A 25,087-nucleotide genomic window follows, 5' to 3' on the forward strand; every position below is an offset into this window, starting at 1 on the left:
CCCGGCCGCCCCGTCCGGGAAGAAGTGAGGAGCGCCTCTGCCCGGCCGCCCATCCGGGAAGAAGTGAGGAGCGCCTCTGCCCGGCCGCCCCGTCCGGGAAGAAGTGAGGAGCGCCTCTGCCCGGCCGCCCCATCCGGGAAGAAGTGAGGAGCGCCTCTGCCTGGCTGCCCCGTCTGGGAAGTGAGGAGCGCCTCTGCCCGGCCGCCCCGTCCGGAAGAAGTGAGGAGCGCCTCTGCCCGGCCGCCCCGTCTGGGAAGTGAGGAGCGCCTCTGCCCGGCCGCCCCGTCCGGGAAGAAGTGAGGAGCGCCTCTGCCCAGCCGCCCCGTCCGGGAAGAAGTGAGGAGCGCCTCTGCCCGGCCGCCCCATCTGGGAAGTGAGGAGTGCCTCTGCCTGGCCACCCACCGTCTGGGAAGTGAGGAGCGCCTCTGCCCGGCCACCCCGTCTGGGAAGTGAGGAGCGCCTCTGCCCGGCCGCCCTGTCTGGTAAGTGAGGAGCGCCTCTGCCCGGCCGCCCCGTCTAGGAAGTGAGGAGAGCCTCTGCCCGGCCACCCATTGTCTGGGAAGTGAGGAGCGCCTCTGCCCGGCCACCCATCGTCTGGGAAGTGAGGAGCGCCTCTGCCCGGCCGCCCCGTCTGAGAAGTGAGGAGCGCCTCTGCCCGGCCACCCACCGTCTGGGAAGTGAGGAGCGCCTCTGCCCGGCCACCCATCGTCTGGGAAGTGAGGAGCGCCTCTGCCCGGCCACCTCATCTGTGAAATGAGGAGCGCCTCTGCCCGGCCACCTATCGTCTGGGAGGTGAGGAGCGCCTCTGCCTGGCCGCCCCGTCCGGGAAGAAGTGAGGAGCGCCTCTGCCCGGCCGCCCCGTCTGGGAAGTGAGGAGCGCCTCTGCCCGGCCGCCCCGTCCAGGAGGAAGTGAGGAGCGCCTCTGCCCGGCCGCTCCGTCTGGGAGGTCTACAATGGAGGCCAGAAGCAATGTGGGGGGCTGGACGTGGTGGCTCACGCCTGTGGTCCCAGCACTCTGGGGGGCGAGGCGGGTTGATCACTTCGGGCTAGGAGTTCGAGACCAGTCTGGCCAACTTGGCAAATCATGAAAAATACAACAGACAAACCAACCAACCAACTCAGTGACAACAAAACAGGTCTACCCTGGAGTCATACTCTAATTTTTTCTATTTTCCTCCCTTTCTGATCCTTTATCCCACTTTCTTTTTCTTCCTCTTCCTTCTCCCTCTTCTTTGTCAAATAGAGGATTGAGTTATTATCACTGATCCACATAAAGTCCCTCTCTACCTTATTTTAACTCCCACCCCCAATTTCTATTCCCCGACTTCCCATGTGTAACCTTCCTAATATGTTCGATACGCATCTTAAAAAAAAAAAAAAAAAAAAAAAAGAGAAAAAAAAAATAAATGTCAGTGTGAAAGAAAGAAAGGGGCGGAGAAAGAAAGACTGATACAGACAGAAAAGCAGGGAGCATTCTGGATTACAGGAGACTAAAGAATACCGACAGTTGAATGCAACATATCATCCCGCACTGAATCCAGCATTGGGGGAAAACAGTTACACAGAACATTTGTGGAACTACTTGGGGGAAATTTGAATATGGATTGTATATTAAGTAATTTTATTGCATCAGTGACTCATTTCTTGGGGTTGATAATGGCCTTGTATGTTATGTAGGAGAGTATCCTTCCTGGAAGATTTATGTACAAATATTTAGGGGTGAAGTGTCATAATGCAAATTACTTTCAAGTGTTTCAATGGAAAAAATTTGTGTGTGTGCACGAGAGAGAGCAAGAGCAAAAAGGCCAGGTGCAGTGGCTACGCCTGTAATCCCAGCAAAGGCCGGGCGCGGTGGCTCATGCCTGTAATCCCAGCAAAGGCCGGGCACGGTGGCTCACGCCTGTAATCCCAGCAAAGGCCGGGCGAGGTGGCTCACGCCGGTAATCCCAGCAAAGGCCGGGCGCGGTGGCTCACGCCTGTAATCCCAGCAAAGGCCGGGCGAGGTGGCTCACGCCGGTAATCCCAGCAAAGGCCGGGCGAGGTGGCTCACGCCGGTAATCCCGCAAAGGCCGGGCGCGGTGGCTCACGCCTGGAATCCCAGCAAAGGCCGGGCGCGGTGGCTCACGCTGGTAATCCCAGCAAAGGCCGGGCGCGGTGGCTACGCCTGTAATCCCAGCAAAGGCCAGGCGAGGTGGCTCACGCCTGTAATCCCAGCAAAGGCCGGGCGCGGTGGCTCACGCCTGTAATCCCAGCAAAAGCCGGGCGCGGTGGCTCACGCCTGTAATCCCAGCAAAAGCCGGGCGCGGTGGCTCACGCCTGTAATCCCAGCAAAGGCCGGGTGCAGTGGCTCACGCCTGTAATCCCAGCACTTTGGGAGGTCGAGGCGGGTGGATCACCTGAGATCAGGAGTTGAAGACCAGTCTGGGCAACATGGTGAAACCCTATCTCTACTAAAAATACAAAAATTAGCTGGGCGCAATGGCGCGTGCCTATAGTCCCAGCAAAAAAAAGAGCAAAAATTTGATTAAAATGTCAATAACTGGGAAATCTAGGTGAAATATACCATGTGATGTGCTGGGAATTACTAAAATGAATAAAATATACCTCCGTCCCTCCCTGATTTGTGTGTCCCTTGGGAGGTGACAGGATATTCTGTCTTCTTGGGCTGAGGAGGTAGCCATCAACCGAATCTTGTCACCCTGATGTCTCAGCTTTCTAATGGCATCAGTATTTCTTTGCTGATCCCCAGCCTTGATTTCCAATGAGCAATCTCTGAATTAGTGACAGTAGGAATAGAGTTTAAATGTTTAATATTTCTTTGGCTTTTACTGTACGTGAAACATATGTTAAGTGCTTTTACATGCATTATCTCATTTAATCCTCTATTACTTTACCACAGAAGAAACCAAAAGCCACTTAGCTTGTGGTAGGGCCAAAGCCCATACTTTTAAACCACCACTGTATTCTCTAATCTTCTTTCCCAGGGGAGAAAAGATTGCCGTGCAATCCACTGTTCAAATGCAGTGAAAGCTGAGTGATTAGAAAGCTGCCTTGGTGTTGGTGCTACTCAACAATGGTGAGTTCATGACAGCTTAGAGGCCAGGAGTATACATTTCCTCAGAGGCATTCTTCAAGTTCATAAAGGAGGTAATACAAATTTGTAAAAGTATACATTTTCCTGAATTGGGACAAAACCTATTGAACTTTTTGTTTTTTTTTTTGTTGTTTGTTTGTTTTTACACAGGGTCTTACTCTGTTACCCAGGCTGGAGTGCAGTGGTGGAATCACAGCTCATTGCAGCCTCAAACTCCTGGGCTCATGCAATCCTCCCACCTTAGCCTCCTGAGTAGCTGGGATTACAGGCGCACGCCACCGTGCCTGGCTAAATTTTTTTTTTTTTTTTGTAGAGACAAGGTTACACGATGTTGCCTAGGCTAGTCTTGAACTCCAGGGCTCAAGCAATCTGCCTGCCTCGACCTCCCAGAGTGCTGCATTACAGGTATGAGCTACCGCGCCTGGCCCTATTTTCCTTTTTTTTTTGAGACAGAGTCTCACTCTGTCACCCAGGCTGGAGTGCAGTGGTACAATCTCGGCTCACTGCAACCTCTGCCTCCCGGGTTCAAGCAATTCTCCTGCCTCAGCCTCTCGAGTAGCTGGGACTACAGGCATGTGCCACCATGCCTGGTTAATTTTTTTGTGTGTGTATATTTTTAGAAGAGATGAGGCTTCACTGTGTTGGCCAGGCTGGTCTCGAACTCCTGACCTCACATGATTCACTCACCTCAGCCTCCCAAAGTGCTGGGATTATAGGTATGAGCCACCGTGCCCGGCCTACTTTATTTTTTATCCCATTTTCTGTTTGCCCTGAGAATACTCTTATCTCTGATCCTAATGTAACATCATATCCGTTTTTGTTACATTAGGATTAGAGACAAATTCTGTTTAGAAATAACTCCAAGAACAGTTTTTCTACTTTATTTTCACATTGACAATTAGTCAAATTTGCTTCAGCCTCAAAGAGCATGTTTATGTAAAACTGGGCACTTGCAGCCAGCTGCACTTTTTTTTCTAAATGGGTTAAAAATTAAAAATTATTCACTTCTCATTACAAAAGTAAATCACTCTCTCCATTCCCATGTACCAGTTATTTTCATTTTATGTAAAAATAAAATGCAGGCTGGGTACAGTGGCTTGCACCTGTTAATCCTAGCGCTTTGGAAGGCCGAAGCGGGTGGATCACCTGAGGTCAGGAGTTTGAGAACAGCCTGGCCAACATGGTGAAACCCCATCTCTATTAAAATACAAAAATTAGCCAGGCGTGGTGGTACGTGCCTGTAATCCCATCTACTCAGGAGGCTGAGGCAGGAGAATGGCTTGAATCTGGGGGATGGAGATTACAGTGAGCTGAGATCATGCCACTGCACTCCAGCCTGGGCAACAGAGTGAGACTCTGTCTCAAAATAAATAAATAAATAAACACAATAAAAAAAAATAAAATACAGCTCAAATATCTTAATTTCTTCTGAATTAGCTCTTATGTAAAAAAAAAGTTTCCTCATCACTGGCCTAAAGTCTCCCCAGTTTCCAGCCTCTCCATCCTCTAACATATATACCCTCCTAATCCTCAAAAGAGTTCTTTTCTTAAAATTCAAATGTGATTCAGGCACTCTTATAATTAAAAATTCCCAGTCCCTAAAAATAAAGCCTCAATGTCACCAGCTATTCAATCTCACCTCCTCTTTTTCCATCTTCATCTCCAATAATATCCCAGCCATGGCTTTCACAGGCTGATCTCTTCCTGGACCAGCTCATTCTGTTAATCCACTGAGTGCCTAATAAGCCTGGAAAACCCAGCTCAAGAGTCGCCTTCTGTTCCCAACTGTCCACAGGGCATAATTAATCACTCATTTTGTGCTGCTGAATCTTTAACGTATGTTTACTCTAACACTGAACACAAAATTCCACAATTACTTATCGATATAACTGTTGCTCCTGTTCCGCAGGGGCTCTTACGGGCATATTCTGCTAAGTAATCTTTGTTTACCCAGTGTCCAGCAGGGTCTTTGGCACCTGGTAGATGTTTATCAAACTCTTACACAGCTTAATCGCTGATTTAAAAAGTGAGCCACTGTTTAAACTATGGATTATCCAAGGCCAAGGTGTGGCCATCAATTAGTAATATGCCAAATATCTCACTAGGGTCACCCTCCCCCAGGCTCACCAGTGATGAGTGGGACACAATCAATTACAGAGATTGCATTTTATTTTTTATTTTTATATTTATTTATTTATTTAGAGACAGGTTCTCTCACTCTGTCTCCCAGGCCGGAGTGCAGTGGTGCAACGTCAGCTCAACGCAACTTTTGCCTTCCAGGCTTGAGTGATCGTCCCACCTCAGCCTCCCAAGTAGCTGGGACTACAGGTGCGCGCCACCATGTCTGGCTAATTTTTGTATATTTTGTAGAGATGGGGTTTCGCCATGTTGCCCAGGCTGGTCTTGAACTCCTGAGCTCAAGCCATCCACCCACCTCAGCCTCCCAAAATGCTGGGATTACAGGCGTGAGCCACCGCACCCAGCCAAGACAGCATTTTAGATCATTCCAAACGCTGCTAGGAGAATTTTCGTGAGGCTGAAAGTGAAGGGTTTACCAGAGTACCTGATGAAGGCAAAGGGGAAGTGCTCTTGAATCCAACTGCTCAACTTCACCTCGTATAAGTGAAAACAGAGACTGCAGAACAAGCTTCGGCACCTCTGGCTGCTCATTAGCATTTACTTCAGCAGCTTCTTCATCACCAACAGCATGTGTGACTGCACTTAGTACTTTTTCTTGCATTAAAGGTGCAATATCTCCTGAAAAAAGTCCTTTAAGAAGTAAAGAAAATGCCTATGTTAGGATCAATTCCCATGAAGGTGTAACACATTAAAACAATTACATATAGTTTGATGCCCTGGCTTGCCCAAACTAAAACAGACCTGAACAGGAAGGTAAATGTGTTTATCATATGAAACCACTAAAGAAGTTGAGTCTTTCTGATTAAACTCTGCCTGATAATATCAGAAATACTTCTAGATGCTAGGAGAGTAGCAGGAATTCAGATACCAGAGCTAATGGCTAGTGAAATGTTTTTCCTAATAAAAAGAAGTAACACAAACTTCTCAAAAATCACTAATAAATAAATGCTTAACAGCTACTGAAATACACCAAATCTGAAACACTCTTATAAATTATAACTTCACCCTTCACTGAAATCTCAGTGTCAGTTTTAATATTCATGTTCAAATTTAAGAGACTATCTGCCTATGTGCATACCTTTAGCTAGCTTGCCTCAGAAAGGATCTTCTTCAGTAATATCGTGTGTATGCACGACTGAAGCCGTCCTCCCTGTAGAGTGCGCCCAGAGCCCATCGTGTGCATGCACGACTGAAGCCGTCCTCCCTGTAGAGTGCGCCCAGAGCCCATCGTGTGCATGCACGACTGACGCCGTCCTCCCTGTAGAGTGCGCCCAGAGCCCATCGTGTGCATGCATGACTGAAGCCGTCCTCCCTGTAGAGTGTGCCCAGAGCCCATCGTGTGTATGCACGACTGAAGCCGTCCTCCCTGTAGAGTGTGCCCAGAGCCCATCGTGTGCATGCACCACGACTGAAGCCGTCCTCCCTGTAGAGTGTGCCCAGAGCCCATTGTGTGTATGCACGACTGAAGCCGTCCTCCCTGTAGAGTGCGCCCAGAGCCCATTGTGTGTATGCACGACTGAAGCCGACTCCCTGTAGAGTGTGCCCAGAGCCCATCGTGTGCATGCACCACGACTGAAGCCGTCCTCCCTGTAGAGTGTGCCCAGAGCCCTGCCTTCTACTGCCCTCTAGTTCATATCTTTGGATTTGAACGTGAAACCCACTGCCCTGGCCAGACTGGCCCATTCTTCATCTCCCAAAGTAAAATACTCCCTGCCTTTCTGAGCAATTACAGATCCTAACATCTAGAATATTTTCCTCCTGTTTAAGCCTATTTATGTTCTACTCTAATAAAATCCACATCTTTCCCTATAAAATGAGCTTGAAGTCAAGTTACTTTCCTCTGAAGCCAGTATATGGCCTCGTATGATGCTAGGTTGCAGTACAGTAATTGGTATAAGATGTCATCTTCTATTTCAGATCAACTCCGGCAGCACAGGGGTTAGTCCAGTGAAACCCAGCACGGTGTCTTCAACACTACAATTCCACGTGCTGTGCTTCTTTAAAAAATCACCTACAGTGATTACTTGTATTTTAGAGAATTCTCTTCTAGACACTTTATGTCGCTATACATTTTAGCCATTAGAAGTACAAGGCCCAGTGATGGCCTGCCATTTTTTAGGGTATTTCTAAAAACATAGGTGATTCTTCTGCTTTCTAATTCTCTAACCACCATAGTAGCAAAACCAAAAGGGTGCCAATGTGGGTAAAGGAGTTTTCCAGGGAGAACTACAAAGAAACTAAGAGAATTACTGTTTTCTTTCCCTTTTCTCCAGCCACACTACTATGCCCAAGACATTTAATCTCATACAGACTGTGATAAGGTCAGCTTCCCAAATTCCATTCTTCTGTTGATGACATTATTCCCTTATAGTTATGAGGGTATTACTCCAGGCTTCTTTGTAAGAAACAGATGAGATTTTGTGATGCTCGTTTTTAGTAAAAGGGAGCTAAATAAAACCCTTGAAGACTACTGCCAAAGAAGGATGGACTTTCAAAGGTAAGGAAAAAGGACAGAATTGATGACTCCCTTTCCAAAGGAGACCAAAAAAAGTCCTGGATAATCGGTAACCTGCATTGTGATTATCTCGGTTACTTAGTTAGCATCGATTTGCAATGGTCAAGTTTCCTGCTTGATCCATTTTATCACTTACTTTAATATTCAATGTTACCAATATTAAAAAGCAATACATTGGTAAATAAAATGATGTAACCAGAGAAACGCAACAGAAGGGGGACTATTATTCATGAAACCTAACAGCAGAAGTTCCAAAAGCCCACAGAAGTCTAAGGATTCCAAGAGCAGCAGGAGGCTAATGGGCAATTAGAATGAATATCATACTTTAATCATTGAGTGTAGGGAGGGGAAGGAAAATATGATCTAGGCTCAGATGGGTCACACTAAATCACTGAAGACATTAGCAAAACTTACAAGACTCATACTATAAAAGGATTATCTGTCAGATAATCCATGAGCTTCAGAGATAACTATTACTATACAAAACCATCTTACCTCGAGATAACATTCCTTGCGGGGACAGAGTAATATAAAATCAGAGAGCACTGGAAAAGGAGCAAGAGACTTCAGTTGTGCTATTATTTTTCCAAGAGACCTTGGATTAGACATTTTACTCACTGACCTATATAGTTTCCCTATCTAAAACGAAGAGATTGGATAGAGAAGTTCTCTAGTTCTGACCATCAAAAACATTCAAAATCTCCAGAGATTTTGCTATGTAAGACACGCAGACCATTACTGTGAAGAAGCTTGAGCAACTATTTACAATAATGGAAGGTAAGGTTACCCACCTAATACAAGTATCTTCTAGTTCCTTTCTGGGTATATTTTTGAAACCATTCTTCCTCCCTTGCCTAGATTGGTGACTATACAAATAGTGGTGTGCTTGCTTTTCAGGCAAGAAAACTGAATGTCCTTGCAAGAAGCGTGCTGCAATACTCCCTACCAAAGAGCAGGTTCTTGTTTCTAGCTCTGCCAAGTTCTTAGAATAGAATTCTATCGTGGCTCAAATAATCATAGCAATTGTTATACATGTGATGAAATGACCAAGGATGTACTTTAGGCACATATAAAATAGGAAAGTAATATTAGCCATATTCTGGTTACTTGGAATTTTAAGTCACTTAAAATACAGCGTTCTTAGTTTCACAACATTAATGGAGCAAACAACTCATATTAGAAAACTGTTGCCAAAGAGTTGGAAGAATGACATGGATATTAAGGCAGCCCTAAGTTCCCAGCATGCTTCACCTATTTATTAGCCGTACTTTTGGCAAGCTAATCTCTTTGATCCTCTGTTTTCCTCTGTAACACGGGGGCTATTGCATCTAACTTATAATATTAGTGTGAGGATTAAATGAGACAGTGCATGCAAAAAGCAGGAGTGCTCCTAAGTCTCAGCCTGAAAAACAGCTTTATTGTCACTTAAATGAAAAAGGTCACAAGATTGGTAAAGCACTTCTGAGACAAGTCCAATCTTATTTGAGGACAAACAAACATTCAGAGGAAAGGGTAGTTAAAGCTAATAAAGTTTATATGACTTATGTCATAGTGAATAACAGGAGTTATAAGAACCAGGCTGGAGTATTAAATTGCTTAGGTTATTATTAACCAGTACTGTAGGTTTGAACATCATTGAGCTTGTATATATTTTTTCACACTTTATCATACAATATGTAGCCTTTTCAGACTGCCTTCTTTCACTTAGTAACATGAATTAAATTTTCCTCTGTCTTTTAATGCTTGACAGTTCATTTCTTTTTAGTATGGGATAATATTCTAAGAGCTTATTTTTAGTAAAAGCAATAATAAAGAAAATAAACAGCATGATCAGGAGTACTTAGACTGATGTGCTGTGAGCTGACAATTGTGAATTGTGTGTCTTTATAATATACTAAGATTTTAAAACAATATTAATAAAGCATTCATGATGTAACATAGAAATTTTAGTATTTTTCCATGTGACTTTCAAAAAATTTTTGTTATTACATTTGGTGTCACATGAGTCTTACAAAGTTTTGCTTGAAAAAAATGTCTTGGCCGGGTACAGTGGCTCACACCTGTAATCCCAGCACTTTGGGAGGCCAAGGCAGGTGGATCATGAGGTCAAGAGATTGAGACCATCCTGGCCAACATTGTAAAACCCCGTCTCTACTAAAAATACAAAAATCAGCCAGGCATGGTGGCATATGCATGTAGTCCCAGCTACTTGGGAGGCTGAGGCAGGAGAATCACTGGAACCCAGGAGGCAAAGATTGCAGTGAGCCAAGATTGGGCCATTGCACTCCAGCCTGGGGACAGAGTGAGACTCCATCTCAAAAAAGAAAAAAGAAAAAAGTAAGTCTCATTCTGTTGCTCAGGCTGGAGTGCAGTGGCACAATCATGACTCACTGAAGCCTCAACCTCCCAGGCTTAAGCAACCCTCCCACCTCAGCGTCCCGAGTAGCTGGAACCACAGGCACACAACACCAAGCCTGGATGATTTTTAAACTTTCTGAGTGGGCGGTGGGGGTGGTGTCTTGCTATGTTGCCCAGGCTTGTCTTCAACTTCTGGCCTCAACTGGTCCTCCCATCTTGGCCTCCCAAAATGCTGGCAGTACAGGCGCCAGCCACCATGTTTGACCTAAAATTCCTTCTAATACACAAAAACTTTTCAAGATATATTTATAGTTAAGGAGAAAAAACAAATCAAAACATACTGCCCCATGTAATTCCCTACAAAATCTCACTCAATATAAATGAAGCATTCTGTTGCCACATATGAATCCATACAGCTAGACAAGAACAAAAAGTTCTATTTATCGTTGCCATCTGTGAAAGCCAAGTGACCTATAGTTAAAAACTACCCATTAAATAACTTGGTGATGCTATTTTATAAGTATTTAAAGACAGTAACAGGTACATTCATAAGACCTAATTTAAGACCTGTCAACCTCATTAAGCTCTACAGTGGAGATGACGGTTTACATGAGCCTACTGAGGTTTTCAGAGATGAGCTTTCTTTTTTTTTTTGAGACAGAGTCTCGCCCTTGTTGCCCAGGCTGGAGTGCAATGGCATGATCTTGGCTCACCGCAACCTTCACCTCCCGGGTTCAAGCTATTCTCCTGCCTCAGCCTCCCGAGTAGCTGGGATTACGGGTATGTGCCACCACGCCAGGCTAATTTTTATTTTTAGTAGAGACGGGGTTTCTCCATGTTGGTCAGGCTGGTCTTGAACTCCTGATCTCAGGTGATTCGCCTGCCTCGGCCTCCCAAAGTGCTGGGATTACAGGTGTGAGCCACCGCACCCGGCCCAGAGATGGGGTTTCATTATGTTACCCAGGCTGGATTTCAACTCATGGGCTCAAAGGATCCTCCTGCCTCAGCCTCCCGAGTAGCTGTGAAGAGGTTTTATTTCTTTTTAAAAATTATTTGTAATAACCATGGGCCAAAGACTGGGGAAATTACCTTGATTGAGAAATTTTATTCAATTGCTCACACTGCCTGAATTCTGTGTCAGTTCTAACATATAACTGCTCCACTTAGCTTAGAATCTATCTCTGATCGTGGTCAAGAGGCATTTTGTGAAACAATATAGTAGTATCCTTTAATGACTTACCTTAAAACACTAGGAATGTACCCTGACATTCATGTTCCTTTTAATAATCTAGCATTGATCTGCCATCTGTTAATATAACTAAGGGATATAACCATTTCTCTGCATGATGGGAAAATGATGTGACTGGATGTTTAAGGGCAAAATCTCACAGCCAGTACTCTAGTTAGTAAGTAATTAAGAGAATAAAAAATTATTGCAGTCAGCCTGGCATGGTGGCTCACACCTGTAATCCCAGCACTTTGGGAGGTCGAGGCGGGCAGATCACGAGGTCATGAGTTCGAGATCAGTGTGGCCAACATGGGAAACCCCGTCCCTACTAAAAATACAAAAGTTAGCTGGGTGTGGTGGCGCATGCCTATAATCCCAGCTACTCAGGAGGCTGAGGAAGGAGAATCACTTGAACCCAGGAAGTGGAGGTTGAAGAGAGCGAGACTCTGTCTCCAAAAAAAAAAAAAAAAAATTATTGCAGTCAAAATGGGGACTGGAAAGATGTCACACAAAAACACCAAGGCCTAGGTAAAGAGTGGCGATTATTATATTTATGATGATACAGGTTAAGCATCTCTGATCTGTAAATCTGAAATCTGACATGCTCCAAAACCTGAAACTTTTTTAGTGCTGACAAGATGCCACATGGAGAAAATTCTATACCTAACTTCATGTGAGAGGTTACAGTCAAAGTTTTATTTCATGTATAAAATTATTTTAAAATATTGCATAAAATGACCTTCAGTCTCTATATACAGGGTGGGTATATGAAACACAAAAAAGTTGTGTTTAGACTTGGGTCCCATCTTCAAGATATCTCATTATATATATGCAAATATTCCATAATAAAAAAAAAATCTGAAATCTGAAACACTTCCAATCTCAAGCATTTTGGATAAGGGATGTTCAACTTGTAGTGTTACTGGTGACATAAACTAAGCTGATGGGCATTTTTGAGGATAGGGAAGGGTTATTTAAAGGCCTCATGCAGGCCAAGTGCGGTGGCTCATGTCTGTAAGCCCAGCACTTTGGGAGGCCAAGGCGGGTGGATCACCTGAGGTCAGGAGTTCGAGACCAGCCTGGCCAACATGGTGAAACCTATCTGTACTAAAAATACAAAAAATTAGCCGGGCACGGTGGTGTGCACCTGTAGTTCCAGCTACTCGGGAGGCTGAGGCAGGAGAATCGCTCACACCTGGGAGGTGGAGGTCGCAGGGAGCCGAGATCAGGCCACTGCACTACAGCCTGGGAGACAAAGCTAGACTCAGCAGAGGGAGAGGGGGAGTGGGGAGAGAGGGAGAGAAGAGGGGGAGACAGGAGAGAGGGAGAGATGGAGAGGGAGAGAGGGAGATGGGGGAGGGGGAGGGGGAGAGGGAGAGGAGGAGAGGAACAGGCAGAGAGGAGAGCGGAGAGAGGGAGGGGGGAGGGAGAGGAGGACAGGGGGAGAGGGGGAGGGGAGAGGAGAGGAGAGAGGGGATGGGGAGAGAAGGAGAGGAGAGAGGAGGACGGGAGAGGAGGATAGGGGAGAGAAGGAAGGGGAGAGGGGAGGGAGAGAGGGGGAGGGGGAGAGGGAGAGGGGAAGGGGGAGAGGAGGAGGGGGAGGGGGAGATGGAGAGGAAGAGGAGGAGAGAGGAAGAGGAGGAGAGAGGAAGTGGGAGGGAGAGGGGGGAGACGGGGAAGAGGGAGAGGGAGAGGAGAGAGAGAGAGGGAGAGGAGAAGACGGGGAGAGGGAGAGGAGGAGAGGGAGAGGAGGAGAGGGAGAGAGGGAGATGGGGAAGAAGGAGAGGGAGAGGAGAGGGGAGACAGGGAGAGGGAGAGAGGAAGAGGGAGAGAGGGAGGGGGAGAGGGGGAGATGGGGAAGAGGGAGGGGGGAGAGGGGAGATGGGGAAGAGGGAGAGGAGGAGAGGGGAGAGGGGGAGAGGAGGAGAGGGGAGAGGGGGAGAGGGAGAGGGGAGATGGAAGAGAGGGAGAGGAGGAGACAGAGGGAGAGAGGGGGAGGGGGAGAGGAGAAGAGGGGAGACGGGAGAGAGGGAGAGGAGGAGAGGGAGAGAGGGGGAGGGGGAGAGGGGAGAGAGGGAGGGGGAGAGGGGAGAGAGGGAGGGGGAGAGGGGAGAGATGGGGAGAGGGGGATAGGGGAGAGAGGGGGGAGAGGGTAGAGAGGGGGAGAGGGGAGGGGGGAGAGGGGAGGGGAGGGGGGAGGGGGAGAGGAGAAGAGGGGAGACGGGAGAGAGGGAGAGGAGAGGGGAGAGGGGAGAGAGGGAGGGGGAGGAGAAGAGGGGAGACGGGAGAGAGGGAGGGGAGGGGGAGGCGGAGGGGAGAGGAGAAGAGGGGAGACGGGAGAGAGGAAGAGAAGGAGAGGGAGAGAGTGAGAGAGGGAGGGGGAGAGGGGGAGGGGGAGGGGAGAGGGAGAGAGGGAGAGGGAGGGGAGAGGGGAGGGGGAGGGGGAGAGGGAGAGAGGAGAGGAGGGGGAGAGAGGGAGATGGGAGAGAGGGAGGGGGAGAGGAGAAGAGGGGAGACGGGAGAGAGGAAGAGGAGGGGGGGAAGAGGGAGAGAGGGGGAGAAGGGGGGAAGAGGGGGAGGGGGAGAGAGGGAGGGGGAGACGGGGAGAGGAGGAGAGAAGAGGGGAGATGGGAGAGAGGGAGGGGGAGAGGAGAAGAGGGGAGACGGGAGAGAGGAAGAGGAGGAGAGGGAGGGGGAGAGAGGGAGGGGGAGAGCGGGAGGGGGAGGGGGAAGGGAGGGGGAGAGGGGGAGGGGGAGACGGGAGAGAGGGAGAGGGGGAGAGGAGAAGAGGGAGACAGGAGAGAGGAAGAGGAGGAGAGGGAGAGAGGGAGAGGGAGACAGAGAGAGAAAAAAAGAATAAAAAAAAAGGCCTCATATGATTCAAATACTGTATACTACTATTCAGAGTACAAGTACCCTATCATTCGAAACTACATTCGCTGCTTTTATACAAACACTTTCTTTGATCCAAGTGTTAAAGCTTCCTTTCACTGCAATGAAACTAGATCAAATTAAAAATCTGACAGAAGGTTATGCCATTCTTCAGAGACAATTATGGAAACAAACCCAAATCCACTATTTCCCTTAAGAGTGAACCATCCACCTTTTCTCTGATCATGTTTCGTCTTGCTGAGGCTGGCAGGCAGGAATTATAGCCACCGACACACCCTGAGGAAAGGAATGTGTAATAACTGTTGCGTGGCAAATTGTGGAAAGTCATGTATTGCTTTAAGCACACTTTTAAAGTTCAGCAAAAGTGAGATATTATAGTTTAACCATTAGACACAAAGTCTGAAGTCAGACTACCTGGGATGAAGTCCTGAGATGTACTTTATCTCAGTGATATACTTTTTAGCAATGACATTGGGCACGTTACTTAATCTCTCTGTGCTTCAGATCCCTCATTTATAAATTGGAGCTAACTGTATTATGCTTGATACGATTGTGGTAAGGAGTAAATGAGATAATCCACATAAAGCATATACCACAGTGGCTGGCATATAGTAAATAATAAATGCTCGAGAACTATGTTTTAAAACTCAGCAAATTTCGGCCGGGCGCGGTGGCTCACGCTTGTAATCCCAGCACTTTGGGAGGCCGAGGCGGGCGGATCACGAGGTCAGGAGATCGAGACCACGGTGAAACCTGTCTCTACTAAAAATATAAAAAAATAAGCCGGGCGTGTGGGGCGCCTGTAGTCCCAGCTACTCGGAGAGGCTGAGGCAGGAGAATGGCATGAACCCGGGAGGCGGAGCTTGCAGTGAGCCGAGATCGCGCCACTGCACTCCAGCCTGGGCGGCAGAGCGAGACTCCGCCTCAAAAAAAAAATAAAATAAAATAAAATAAAACTCAGCAAATTTCAATTAGTTAAGCTTTGTATGTCCCTAACACTGAGTTTGGAGCGTTACATATATATATTTTTTGAGACAGGGTCTCACTCTGTCACCCAGGCTGGAGTGCAGTGGTGCAATCATGGCTCACTGCAGCCTTGACCTCCCCAGTTCAAGTGATCCTCCCACTGCAGTCTCTGAAGTAGCTGGGACAACAAGTGCACACTCCCTGGCTAATTTTTCTATGTATTTTTTGTAGAGATGGGGTTTCGCCATGTTGCTCAGACTGGTCTCAAATTCCTGGGCTTAAGCAATCTGCCCGCCTTGGCCTCCCAAAGTGCTAGGATTATTGGCTCGAACCACTGCACTTGACCTGTTATGGTTTTGCGGGGCTAATTTTTTAAAAAACATAACACAAAATTTAACATTTTAATCATTTTAAGGTATACAATTCAATGGCATTAAACACATCCACAGCTGGCCACGGTGGCTCACGCCTGTAATCCCAGCACTTTGGGAGGCTGAGGTGGGTGGATCACCTGAGGTCAGGAGTTCGAGACCAGCCTGCTCAACATGGCGAAACTCCGTCTCTACTAAAAGTACAAAAAATTAGCTAGGCGTGGTGGCATGCACCTGTAATCCCAGCTACTTGGGAGGCTGAGGCAGAAGAGTCGCTTGAACCTGGGAGGCAGAGGTTGCAGTGAGCCAAGATTGTGCCACCGCACTCTAGTCTGGGCAACAAGAGCTAAACTCTGTCTCAAAAAAAAAAAAAAAATACATTCACAATGTTGTTCAATCATCACCACTATCCATTTCCAAAACTTTTCATCATCCCAAAGAGAAACTCAGTGCCCATAAAATACTAATTCTTCATTCCCCTTCTCTCCAGCTCTGGAAACCTCTATTCTACTTTCTGTCTCTATGAATTTGCCTATTCTACATACTTTACATAAGTGGAATCATAAAATATTTGTCCTTTTGTGTCTGGTTTCTTTTACTTAGCATAGTGTCCTCAAGGTTTGTCTGTGCTGCAGCATCCATCCATCCATACGTAGCGTGTATCAGATTAGCATTCCTTTTTAAATCTGAACATTTCATATGTATGTACTACATCTTGTTTATCCATTCATCAGTTGATGGACATCTGGATTGTTTCTACCTTTTTGCTACTGTGAATAACGCTGCTATGAACCTTAGTGTACAAGTATCTGCTCGGGTCCTTGCTTTCCATTCTTTTGGGTATATACCTAGAAGTTAATGGCTGGATTAAATGGTAATTCTATGTTTAACTGTTTTCCTAAAGCTCTATTATTTTAACTCTATCTCAACCAGTGTCTTGAGACTTCAATATCTGTGCTGTTTTTTTCCATCTTTAAAACAGAGATAATATTACTCCCCAAAGATTAATTGGTTTGAGTTTCTAAATCAATGACATCCTTATCTAAAATATGCTTTTGTATAAAAATATGAAATAGTAGTACTCTTTCAGAACAGTTCGATCTAATTCCATCCCTCTGGGCACAGTTCTTGCTACTGGAAGCCCTAAAATGAAAAAGCCTTGAGTGTCATAAGCAAAATGGCAGAACAGGCAGCTTCAAACTCAGGCCTTCACAGAAATATTTAAAAAAAAAACAACATCCAGAACTGTAAGAAGTAACTTCCTTAGAACTCTGGAAAACAAAGCTATGCCTGAACAAAACAGTGACCACTGAATCAAGAGAAAGACAATGTCAAAAGAGTAGCAAAGCTTTGGGTGTTTTTACTTGCCCTTGCCTCACCCCTTTCCCCAGCTCAACAGCAGCCCTCATTCCCAGTGTGGCACCCCTGTACTTGCTTTTGAAGGGAGCAGAGCAGATCTTACTTGCAAATCACTGTGTTTGTTCTAATCTGTCTGGGGCTACCCAAAGACTGAAACAAGGCACTTGCCTCTCTGTTGCAAAACTCAGAACACCTTCAGAGCAGAAAAGCAGCAGGTGTTGCTGGAAAATATTGTCAGGTGATCAAAAACCCACAGCCAAGCGGGTGAGGGGGTGCAAAAAAAATTATGGTTGAGACATAAACTAGGCAATCTAAAGCCAGGGGAAAAAGTCAGGAAGATTGCTTCCTTGGGAAATCAGAGCATTCAAAAATGTTTGTGTATACTGTAGAAATCAGAAAGCTACACGCGACAGCTCAGGACATGATGCACGCTTAGAAAGGGCCAGAGAAGACCCATAAACTTGGTGCAAGCAGAAGTGAAGGCTGGGGCAGAATTATAAATGACCTGGCTGAGTGTTAAAGGAGTACCTGAGCACAAGCCAATCTGCAAGACTGGAAAAGAAACACAAGCTAAGGCTTCAGTAATCAAGAACAGCCAACCCTGAGCAAAGGTGAGACCCTGATTTCCAGAGTTACCACATCACAATACACCAATGTCCGGTTTTCAATACAAAGAAATCACCATGCATATCAAAAACACAGTACAGTGTGGCCCATTCTGGGGAAAGAAAGAAATAGACAGAAAACATCCCGGAAGAAGCCTAGACATTGAATTTCCTGGGCAAAGAATTTAAATCAACTGTCTTAAAAGAAACCATAGATGAAGAACTAAAGGAATCAGGAAGACAATGTAGGAAAAAATGAGAATATCAATAAAGAGAGAGAAAATGTAAAAAAGAATGGGGAGTTTTTTTTTTTTTTTTTTTTTTTTGAGATGGAGTCTTGCTCCATCGCCCAGGCTGGAGTGCAGTGGCACGATCTCAGCTCACTGCAACCTCCGCCTCCCAGGTTCAAGCAATTCTTTGCCTCAGCCTCCCAAGTAGCTGGGATTACAGGTGCTCGATATCATGCCTGGCTAATTTTTTGTATTTTTAGTAGAGACGGGGTTTCACCAACTTGACCAGGCCAGTCTTGAACTCCTGACCTCATGATCCACCTGCCTCGGCCTCCCAAAGTGCTGGGATTACAGGCCTGAGCCACTGCACCCAGCTGCGAGTTAGTTTAATGGCACAGAGATTCTGTTTGGGGAGATAAAAGTTTTAGAAATAGATATAAATGATGGTTGCACAACATTATGAATGTAATTAATGCCACTGAACTGTAGAGTGAAATGGTTAAAATGGCACATTTATGTACAGAAAAAAATGTCTTCAGTTCTGTGATTTAATGAGTCTTTGAGTCATTGCATAACCGAATTCCTCAAACCGCCTTACCCATTAATGCTGATGCATATCTTGGGCATAATTTTGGAAGGCAGATCAGGAATAAATTTTAACACACAGTTGATGTGGTTCCTGTGCAGGAATCTCTCTGCCCTGCTCCCTTTTTCTGACATGTTTCATTCTCTAAGGTTCTGATCAATGCCAGGAAAATGGAAAGGAGGGTGAAGGACAATGCTCACCTTTTTTTTTTTTTTTTTTTTTTTTGAGACAAGACTTTCATTCTTGTTGCCCAGGCTGGAGTGCAATGGCATGATCTCGGCTCACTGCAGCCTCCGCCTCCCAGGTTCAAGCGATTCTCCTGCTTCATCCTCCCAAGTAGCTGGGATTACAGGCGCCCACCACCATGCCCATATAATTTTTTGTAGTTTTAGTAGAGACTCGGTTTTGCCATGCTGGCCAGGCTGGTCTCAAACTCCTGGCCTCAGGTGATCCGCCCGCCTCAGCCTCTCAAAGTGCTGGCATTAAAGGCCTGAGCCACAGTGCCTGGCCAGTGCTCACCTTTTAAATACCTCCAGTCATTGGCTAACCATACTGAAGCAGCAAACAGGAAACATCCCTTCCTTTTCCTCAACACTAGACACGGGTGTTATGACTGAAATAAATCTGGAAATTAGTCGACTTCCTTCTCACCTGACCTCGGGCCAAAAGAATGTATTATGTAATTATGACATAATTACCACGTGCTCCGTGTGCCACGTTCCCTCCCATACCCCTGGGCTGCATCCTCTGCCTTCAGAGGGAGTGATGCAGGGCTTCGGTTAAGAGCTTAGGCTGCAGTCCAGCGCCCTGGTAACCTAAAGTAAGCAACCTGACTCGCTCAACCCGTCTTCTTGTAAACTAATGGCAAAAGATTAAATAAGGTGACATACAAAGTACAGCCAGAATTTACTAGGTACACAACGTGGCAACACTATTCTTGCACTTGAGTGTTGACTAAGTGGTTTTAATGTCAATACAGGGATGGGAAGACAGAACAGCCACTGGACTTGATTTCAGGTGGCAGTCTTAAAATGAACTTCATGAAACTCCAGTGGAATTTGACAAATGCATGCAAACGAGAGCTCCCTTAGGCTGCTAACGCCCAAGGCTCCCCATCCCTTGGTGCTTAGGTTGTAAAAGCAGGTAACCCATGGGCTTAAATCCTGTTTATCACGCAGCATTTACAGTGATTCCCTCAAGTTCCACCACTTTCTAGAGCTTGCTTCAGGCTTTCTAATCAAGGCACAATTAGTACACATAAATATTTCTGGGATTTAGAATCTAAATTATGTAGAACATGTCAGCGCCAATGTTTGGATTCTCTATTTTTCCTCTCAGAAATTTGATTAGACATTTTACACTTTAACGTGTTTTATTAAAAACGAAAACTATGTAAGACATTTGCCCAAGCATGCAATTTGTTATGCTAATGCTTAAACCTCTTCTTTTTTTAAAAAAAAGTTAAAGACAGGGTCTCTGTTGCCCAGGCTACAGTACAGTGGCAGGATCATACAAACTCGAACTCATGGGGTCTAGTGATTATCCTCCTACCTCAGCCTCTTGAGTAAATGGGACCTCAGGCACATGCCACCATGCCCAGCTAATTTAAATTATTTATTTATTTATTTATTTATTTATTTATTTATTATTTTTGTAGAGATAGGTTCTCTATGTTTTCCAGGCTAGTTTTTGTTTTGTTTTGTTCTGTTTTGTTGTTGTTTTGTTTTTTGATACGGAGTCTTGCTCTGTTGCTGGGCTGGAGTGCAAAGGCGCAATCTCGGCTCACTACAATGTTCACCTCCCGGTTCAAGGGATTCTCCTGCCTCAGCCTCCTGAGTAGCTGGGACTACAGGCACATGACACCATGCCCAGCTAATTTTTGTATTTTCAGTAGAGATGGGGTTTCACCATGTTGGCCAGGATGGTCTCGATCTCTTGGCCTCGTGATCCGCCCACCTCTATCTCCCAAAGTGCTGGGATTGTAAGCGTTGAAAGATTCTCCCGGGGGCCTGAAAGCTTGGGGGGATGAATAACTTCTCCCTTCTCAGGCCCAGTCCCAAGGCACACTTGCGCCAGCAGCGTGTCAGCGAGGTAGCAGAAGCAGGAAGAGGGCTGGCCCGAAGACAGATACCCCTGAGGATCGAGAGAGAGGCCATCCGGGTACCACGTAGCAGTTATATCAGACAGGGACACTTCCTGTTTACAGGAGATTGTAAAACCCCTGCCCCGTCCTCACGTGGCGCTGACGCCATCTTAGGCCTCAGCCCGTCTGCAGCCAGGCGCTCATTAAAACAGCGTGATGCTCCACACTGCCTTGTGCTGTCTGTTGGCGCACTCCCGGGGTTAACTCCCCCGAAAATCACCCGTGGTACTTCCATCCCTTTATACAAAAACCATAAGCAGACGTATCCCCTCCCTAGCCAGGAAAAAACCGGTTTGTAGATGTAGGAGAGGGCATCGCGCTTACCACGAATGTGTCCAATTGCTGGGTAAGCAGGGGAGCCTGCAGGAGTGAACAGTGGCCATGGTATGGGACAGACATTCCCCCTTAATTACTAGCATTTCAAAACCCCAGCCTCACTTTGAATTCTCAGGAACGCCCGCCGACCTGGACACTTACCAACCCAGTAAGAGGGAGGGCGTGCAATCCCGCAAGTGGACTGATAAAACCCATCGCGCCGTAGGTGAAAGCCCGTCACCAAACCCTAACAGTCAACACCTCCACAGCCGAGTGGTGGCCAAGGTTACCCCCCGGAGCCTGGTCTCCTTCTAACTTAAGCTACCTCAATTGCATCTTGTCAAAAAAGGCCTGGAACTGTACAAACACCACTAACCCTTCTGCCGCGTACCCTCACCTAGGTGCACTATGCGACAGTCCTAGGAACACCAGCTGACAATGGACTGCCCCTGATGGATTCCTTTGGATGTGTGGAACCCAGGCTTACTCACGGCTACCTTATCACTGGCAAGGTACTTGCTTCCTAGACACAATTAAACCTGGATTCATTTTACTTCCAAAGCAGGCGGGCAACACCCTCGGAGTCCCTGCGTATGATAACCAGAGAAAACCAGTCCTTAAAGGCAGGAGGAAGCCAAAGACGGCGAGAGGACGAGTGGCCTCCGCAACGGATCATCGAATATTACGGTCCTGCCACCTGGGCTGAGGATGGTTCACGGGGTTATCGCACTCCCACATATGCTACATAGAATATTAGACTACAGGCTGCTCTAGAGATAATCACTAACCAAACCGCCTCAGCCCTGGAAATGCTCGCACAACAACAAAACCAAATGCGCGCGGCAATTTATCAAAGCACGCTGGCACTAGACTACTTATTAGCAGAAGGGGGTGCGGTCTGTGGTAAGTTTAATGTCTCCAATTGCTGTCTTAACATAGACGATAACAGAAAAGCGGTTCTAGAAATCGCTTCAAACATCAGAAAAGTAGCCCATGTACCAGTCCAAACCTGGAAGGGATGGGACCTGACAAACCTTCTAGGAGGGTGGTTCTCTAATTTAGGAGGATTTAAAACGCTGGTAGGGACAGTAATCTTCATCACTGGGGTCCTCCTGTTGCTCTCCTGTTATCCCACTGATAATAAGAGCCATTAAAACTCTTGTTGAAACTACAGTTAACCGCCAGACAATCCAGACGATGCTCCTCCTACAACGACACCATGGATACCAACCCGTCTCTCAAGAATACCCCCAAAATTAAGTTTTTTCTTTTTTTTTGAGGTGCCCACGCCACCCCCTATGTTATGCCTGAAGTAGTTACTGAGACAGTCGCCCCTTTTCCCTTTTTCTATAACCAAACAGACAGGAATGAAAGATTCTCCCTGGGGCCTGAAAGCTTGGGGGGATGAAGAACTCCTCCCTTCTCAGGCCCAGTCCCGAGGCACGAGGCCACTTGCACCAGCAGCGTGCGTCAGCGAGAAGCAGAAACAGGAAGAGGGCTGGCCAGAAGACACGTACCCCTGAGGATGGAGAGAGGGGCCATCCGGGTACCACGTAGCGGTGACATCAGACAGGGACACTTCCTGTTTACAGGAGGCTACAAAACTCCTGCCCCGTCCTCAGATGGGGCTGACGCCATTTTAGGCCTCAGCCCGTCTGCACCCAGGCGCTCACGAAAACAGCGTGTTGCTCCACACTGCCTCGTGCTGTCTGTCGGCGCACTCCCGGGCCATGAGCCACCGCGCCCGGCCCAGGCTGTTCTTTAACTCATGGACTCAAGCGACTCCCTTGCTTTGGCCTCCCAAAATGCTGGTATTATAGGTGTGAGTCACCATGCCTAGCCAAATTCTTAAAACTACTTATCCAGATCCACAAACAACTCAAGCACCATATTTTGGATTTTTCAAATCCAATTAAATTCATTGTTTATCCATTGGAAATACACTGACTTTGCTAATATGAAAATGGCTAAATTTTACCATATTTTCCCTGTTCATTCCAAGCACACTGAATTCATCAACTATCAAATATAAAATATTCTTTGGTTCTCTGTAATAAAAAAAATTCTCAAAATTTACATGACCTTGTAAGAAAGTATATGATTTTCTTGTATGTCTGAAAATAAACATATTTTGTTTCTCTAACAAATATAAAGGCATGTATTTAAATTCAAAACAAAAATAATAGTGCATGTGCGGTGGCTCACGCCTGTAATCCCAGCACTTTGGGAGGCTGAGGCAGGCGAATCATGAGGTCAGGAGTCTGAGACCAGCCTGGCCAATATGGTAAAACTCTATCTCTACTAAAAATCCGAAAATTAGCCAGGCATGGTGGTGCGTGCCTGTAATCCCAGCTACTTGGGAGGCTGAGGCAAGAGAATCGCTTGAACCCAGGAGGCAGAGGTTGCAGTAAGCGGAGATCGCACTATTGCACTCCAGCATGGGCAATACAGCAAGAGTCCAACTCAAAATAATAATAATAAATATAAATATTTATATATATATATATATTTGTGGGAGAAGGGGGAGAGCCTAATAGCCAAAGCAAACCAAACAGTGAAGTTTTCCTTAAAAGCCCCCCTTCTTTAATATTCCATAATTCTCTAAAAGCTACTGACATCAGAGATTCTCTTTGCAATTAATGAAACCATATAAGAATGGAAGCATTAGAAGCCCAGGGGTTAACTCTGAACTTTCAATAGGTCAAAAGAAAGGCACAGAGAAACACATTTAATGGCATTTTATTATAGTTTACAGAAAATTGTTACATCAATTTCCATTACACTAGTAATTTTTAAATTCTGTGGAGACAAATAACTATACCGTTTCTTCATATCACCAAACCAACTACCACCAAGCCCTTTTTTTTTGAGATGGAGTCTTGCGTCTTCGCCCAGGCTGGAGTGCAATGACACGATCTCAGCTCACTGCAACCTCTGCCTCCCGGGTTCAAGCAATTCTCCTGCCTCCGCCTCTCCAGTAGCCGGGCGGGGTGGCTCATGCCTATAATGGTACAGGCACGTGCCACCACCCCTGGCTAGTTTTTGTAATTTTAGTAGAGATGGGGTTTCACCATGTTGGCCAGGCTGGTCTCAAACTCCTGACCTCAGGTGATCCACCCGCCTAGGCCTCCCAAAGTGCTGGGATTACAGTGTGAGCCATCACATCCAGCCTTTTTTTCTTTTAACAGCTTTACTGAGATATAATTCTCATAACACGTAATTCAAAGGCTTTACTTCAGTATACTGTGCTGTACAACCATCACCATGTTACATTTTGGAACGTTTATGACCCCAGAGAGAAATCCCACATCCTTTAGCTGTCGCCCCACCCGCTACTGCCTCCCTAGCTCTATGCAGCCAACTCATCTACTTTCTGTCCATATAGATTCGCCTATTCTGGACATTTCACACATATGGCTTCTTTCACTTAGTACCTTTTCAAGATCCATCCATGTTACAGCACGTATTAGGATTTTATTTATTTTCATTGCCAAATAGTACTCTATTACATGCATATAACCTCTACCTGCTTTTCATTTGTGTGACTACATTTTCAACTGTTCACTTGTGTGCCTTTTACTAACTAAGAGGCAGGCGCATATAACTTTGTTTAAAAAAACAACAAAAAACTCTTAATCAACTGTAGTTCTGACCCTATCAGTGATGCCTAGAAACCACTATTTTAAACAAATGAAGATAAAACAGTCACTCTTTGTAGAGATCGTGATCCAGTAAAAACAAAAGGAGTAAACAGAAAAGCAAAAGGTGACTATTTAGAAAACTATTAAATATTGGAAAGTTTGACTTTCACAGTAAAGAACTGAGAAGCCAAGAGTCCCTAAACTCCCACCTAAGTGTATGTTTCCATTAAGCTTCCACTAATCTGAGTCCTATAAAATCAATAATAAAATACCATATTTTAAAATATAGCTTATATTTTTATATCTAAAAACTTTTAAAAAGTCTTCATTCATCTAGGTTAATATGTATGTAACTGCATAAATACTCCCATGCATCTGGAGGTAAATCTCTTAATTTCTTAGTTTTGATTTCTTAATTTTTCTTCACATAAAATATCACATTACTTAAAAAATACCTAACTCATTACTGAGACTTGGAGAATGCTGTTTTTTTGGACAGAATTTGAAATGTTTGATTGATTGTAATTCTTTTCTTTTTCACCTTCTCTCTGCATAGATATTGCATTTTAACAGCATGACTGAAATCATAAAAAAAAAAAAAAACTAGACAAAAAGAAAACTATCTAACTGGGCTGTCTGTACCAT

The 25,087-nt window shown here is 45.7% G+C and overlaps 1 protein-coding gene and 1 long non-coding RNA gene across 3 annotated transcripts in view; both read right to left on the reverse strand.

Moving 5' to 3' along the window:
* Positions 1 to 25,087, reverse strand: part of CNST (consortin, connexin sorting protein) — a 118,059-nt gene that overhangs the window by 44,386 nt on the left and 48,586 nt on the right. Inside the window, exon 3 of one of the 2 annotated variants that reach the window (XM_003267340.3) lies at positions 5,658 to 5,863. In XM_003267340.3, coding sequence (XP_003267388.2) covers positions 5,658 to 5,863 — 206 coding nt within the window. Of the gene's footprint in view, positions 1 to 5,657; positions 5,864 to 25,087 lie in introns of those variants that run through there. The other variant, XM_030812560.1, reaches the window with a different exon arrangement.
* On the reverse strand, positions 20,049 to 22,285 carry LOC115835121. Its single transcript, XR_004030041.1, has 2 exons — positions 20,811 to 22,285; positions 20,049 to 20,539 (listed from the first exon to the last, which is right to left on the reverse strand). It is a non-coding gene; the product is annotated as an uncharacterized LOC115835121 (long non-coding RNA).

The sequence above is a fragment of the Nomascus leucogenys genome, chromosome 5 (assembly GCF_006542625.1).
Source record: "Nomascus leucogenys isolate Asia chromosome 5, Asia_NLE_v1, whole genome shotgun sequence".
Classification (NCBI taxonomy): domain Eukaryota; kingdom Metazoa; phylum Chordata; class Mammalia; order Primates; family Hylobatidae; genus Nomascus; species Nomascus leucogenys.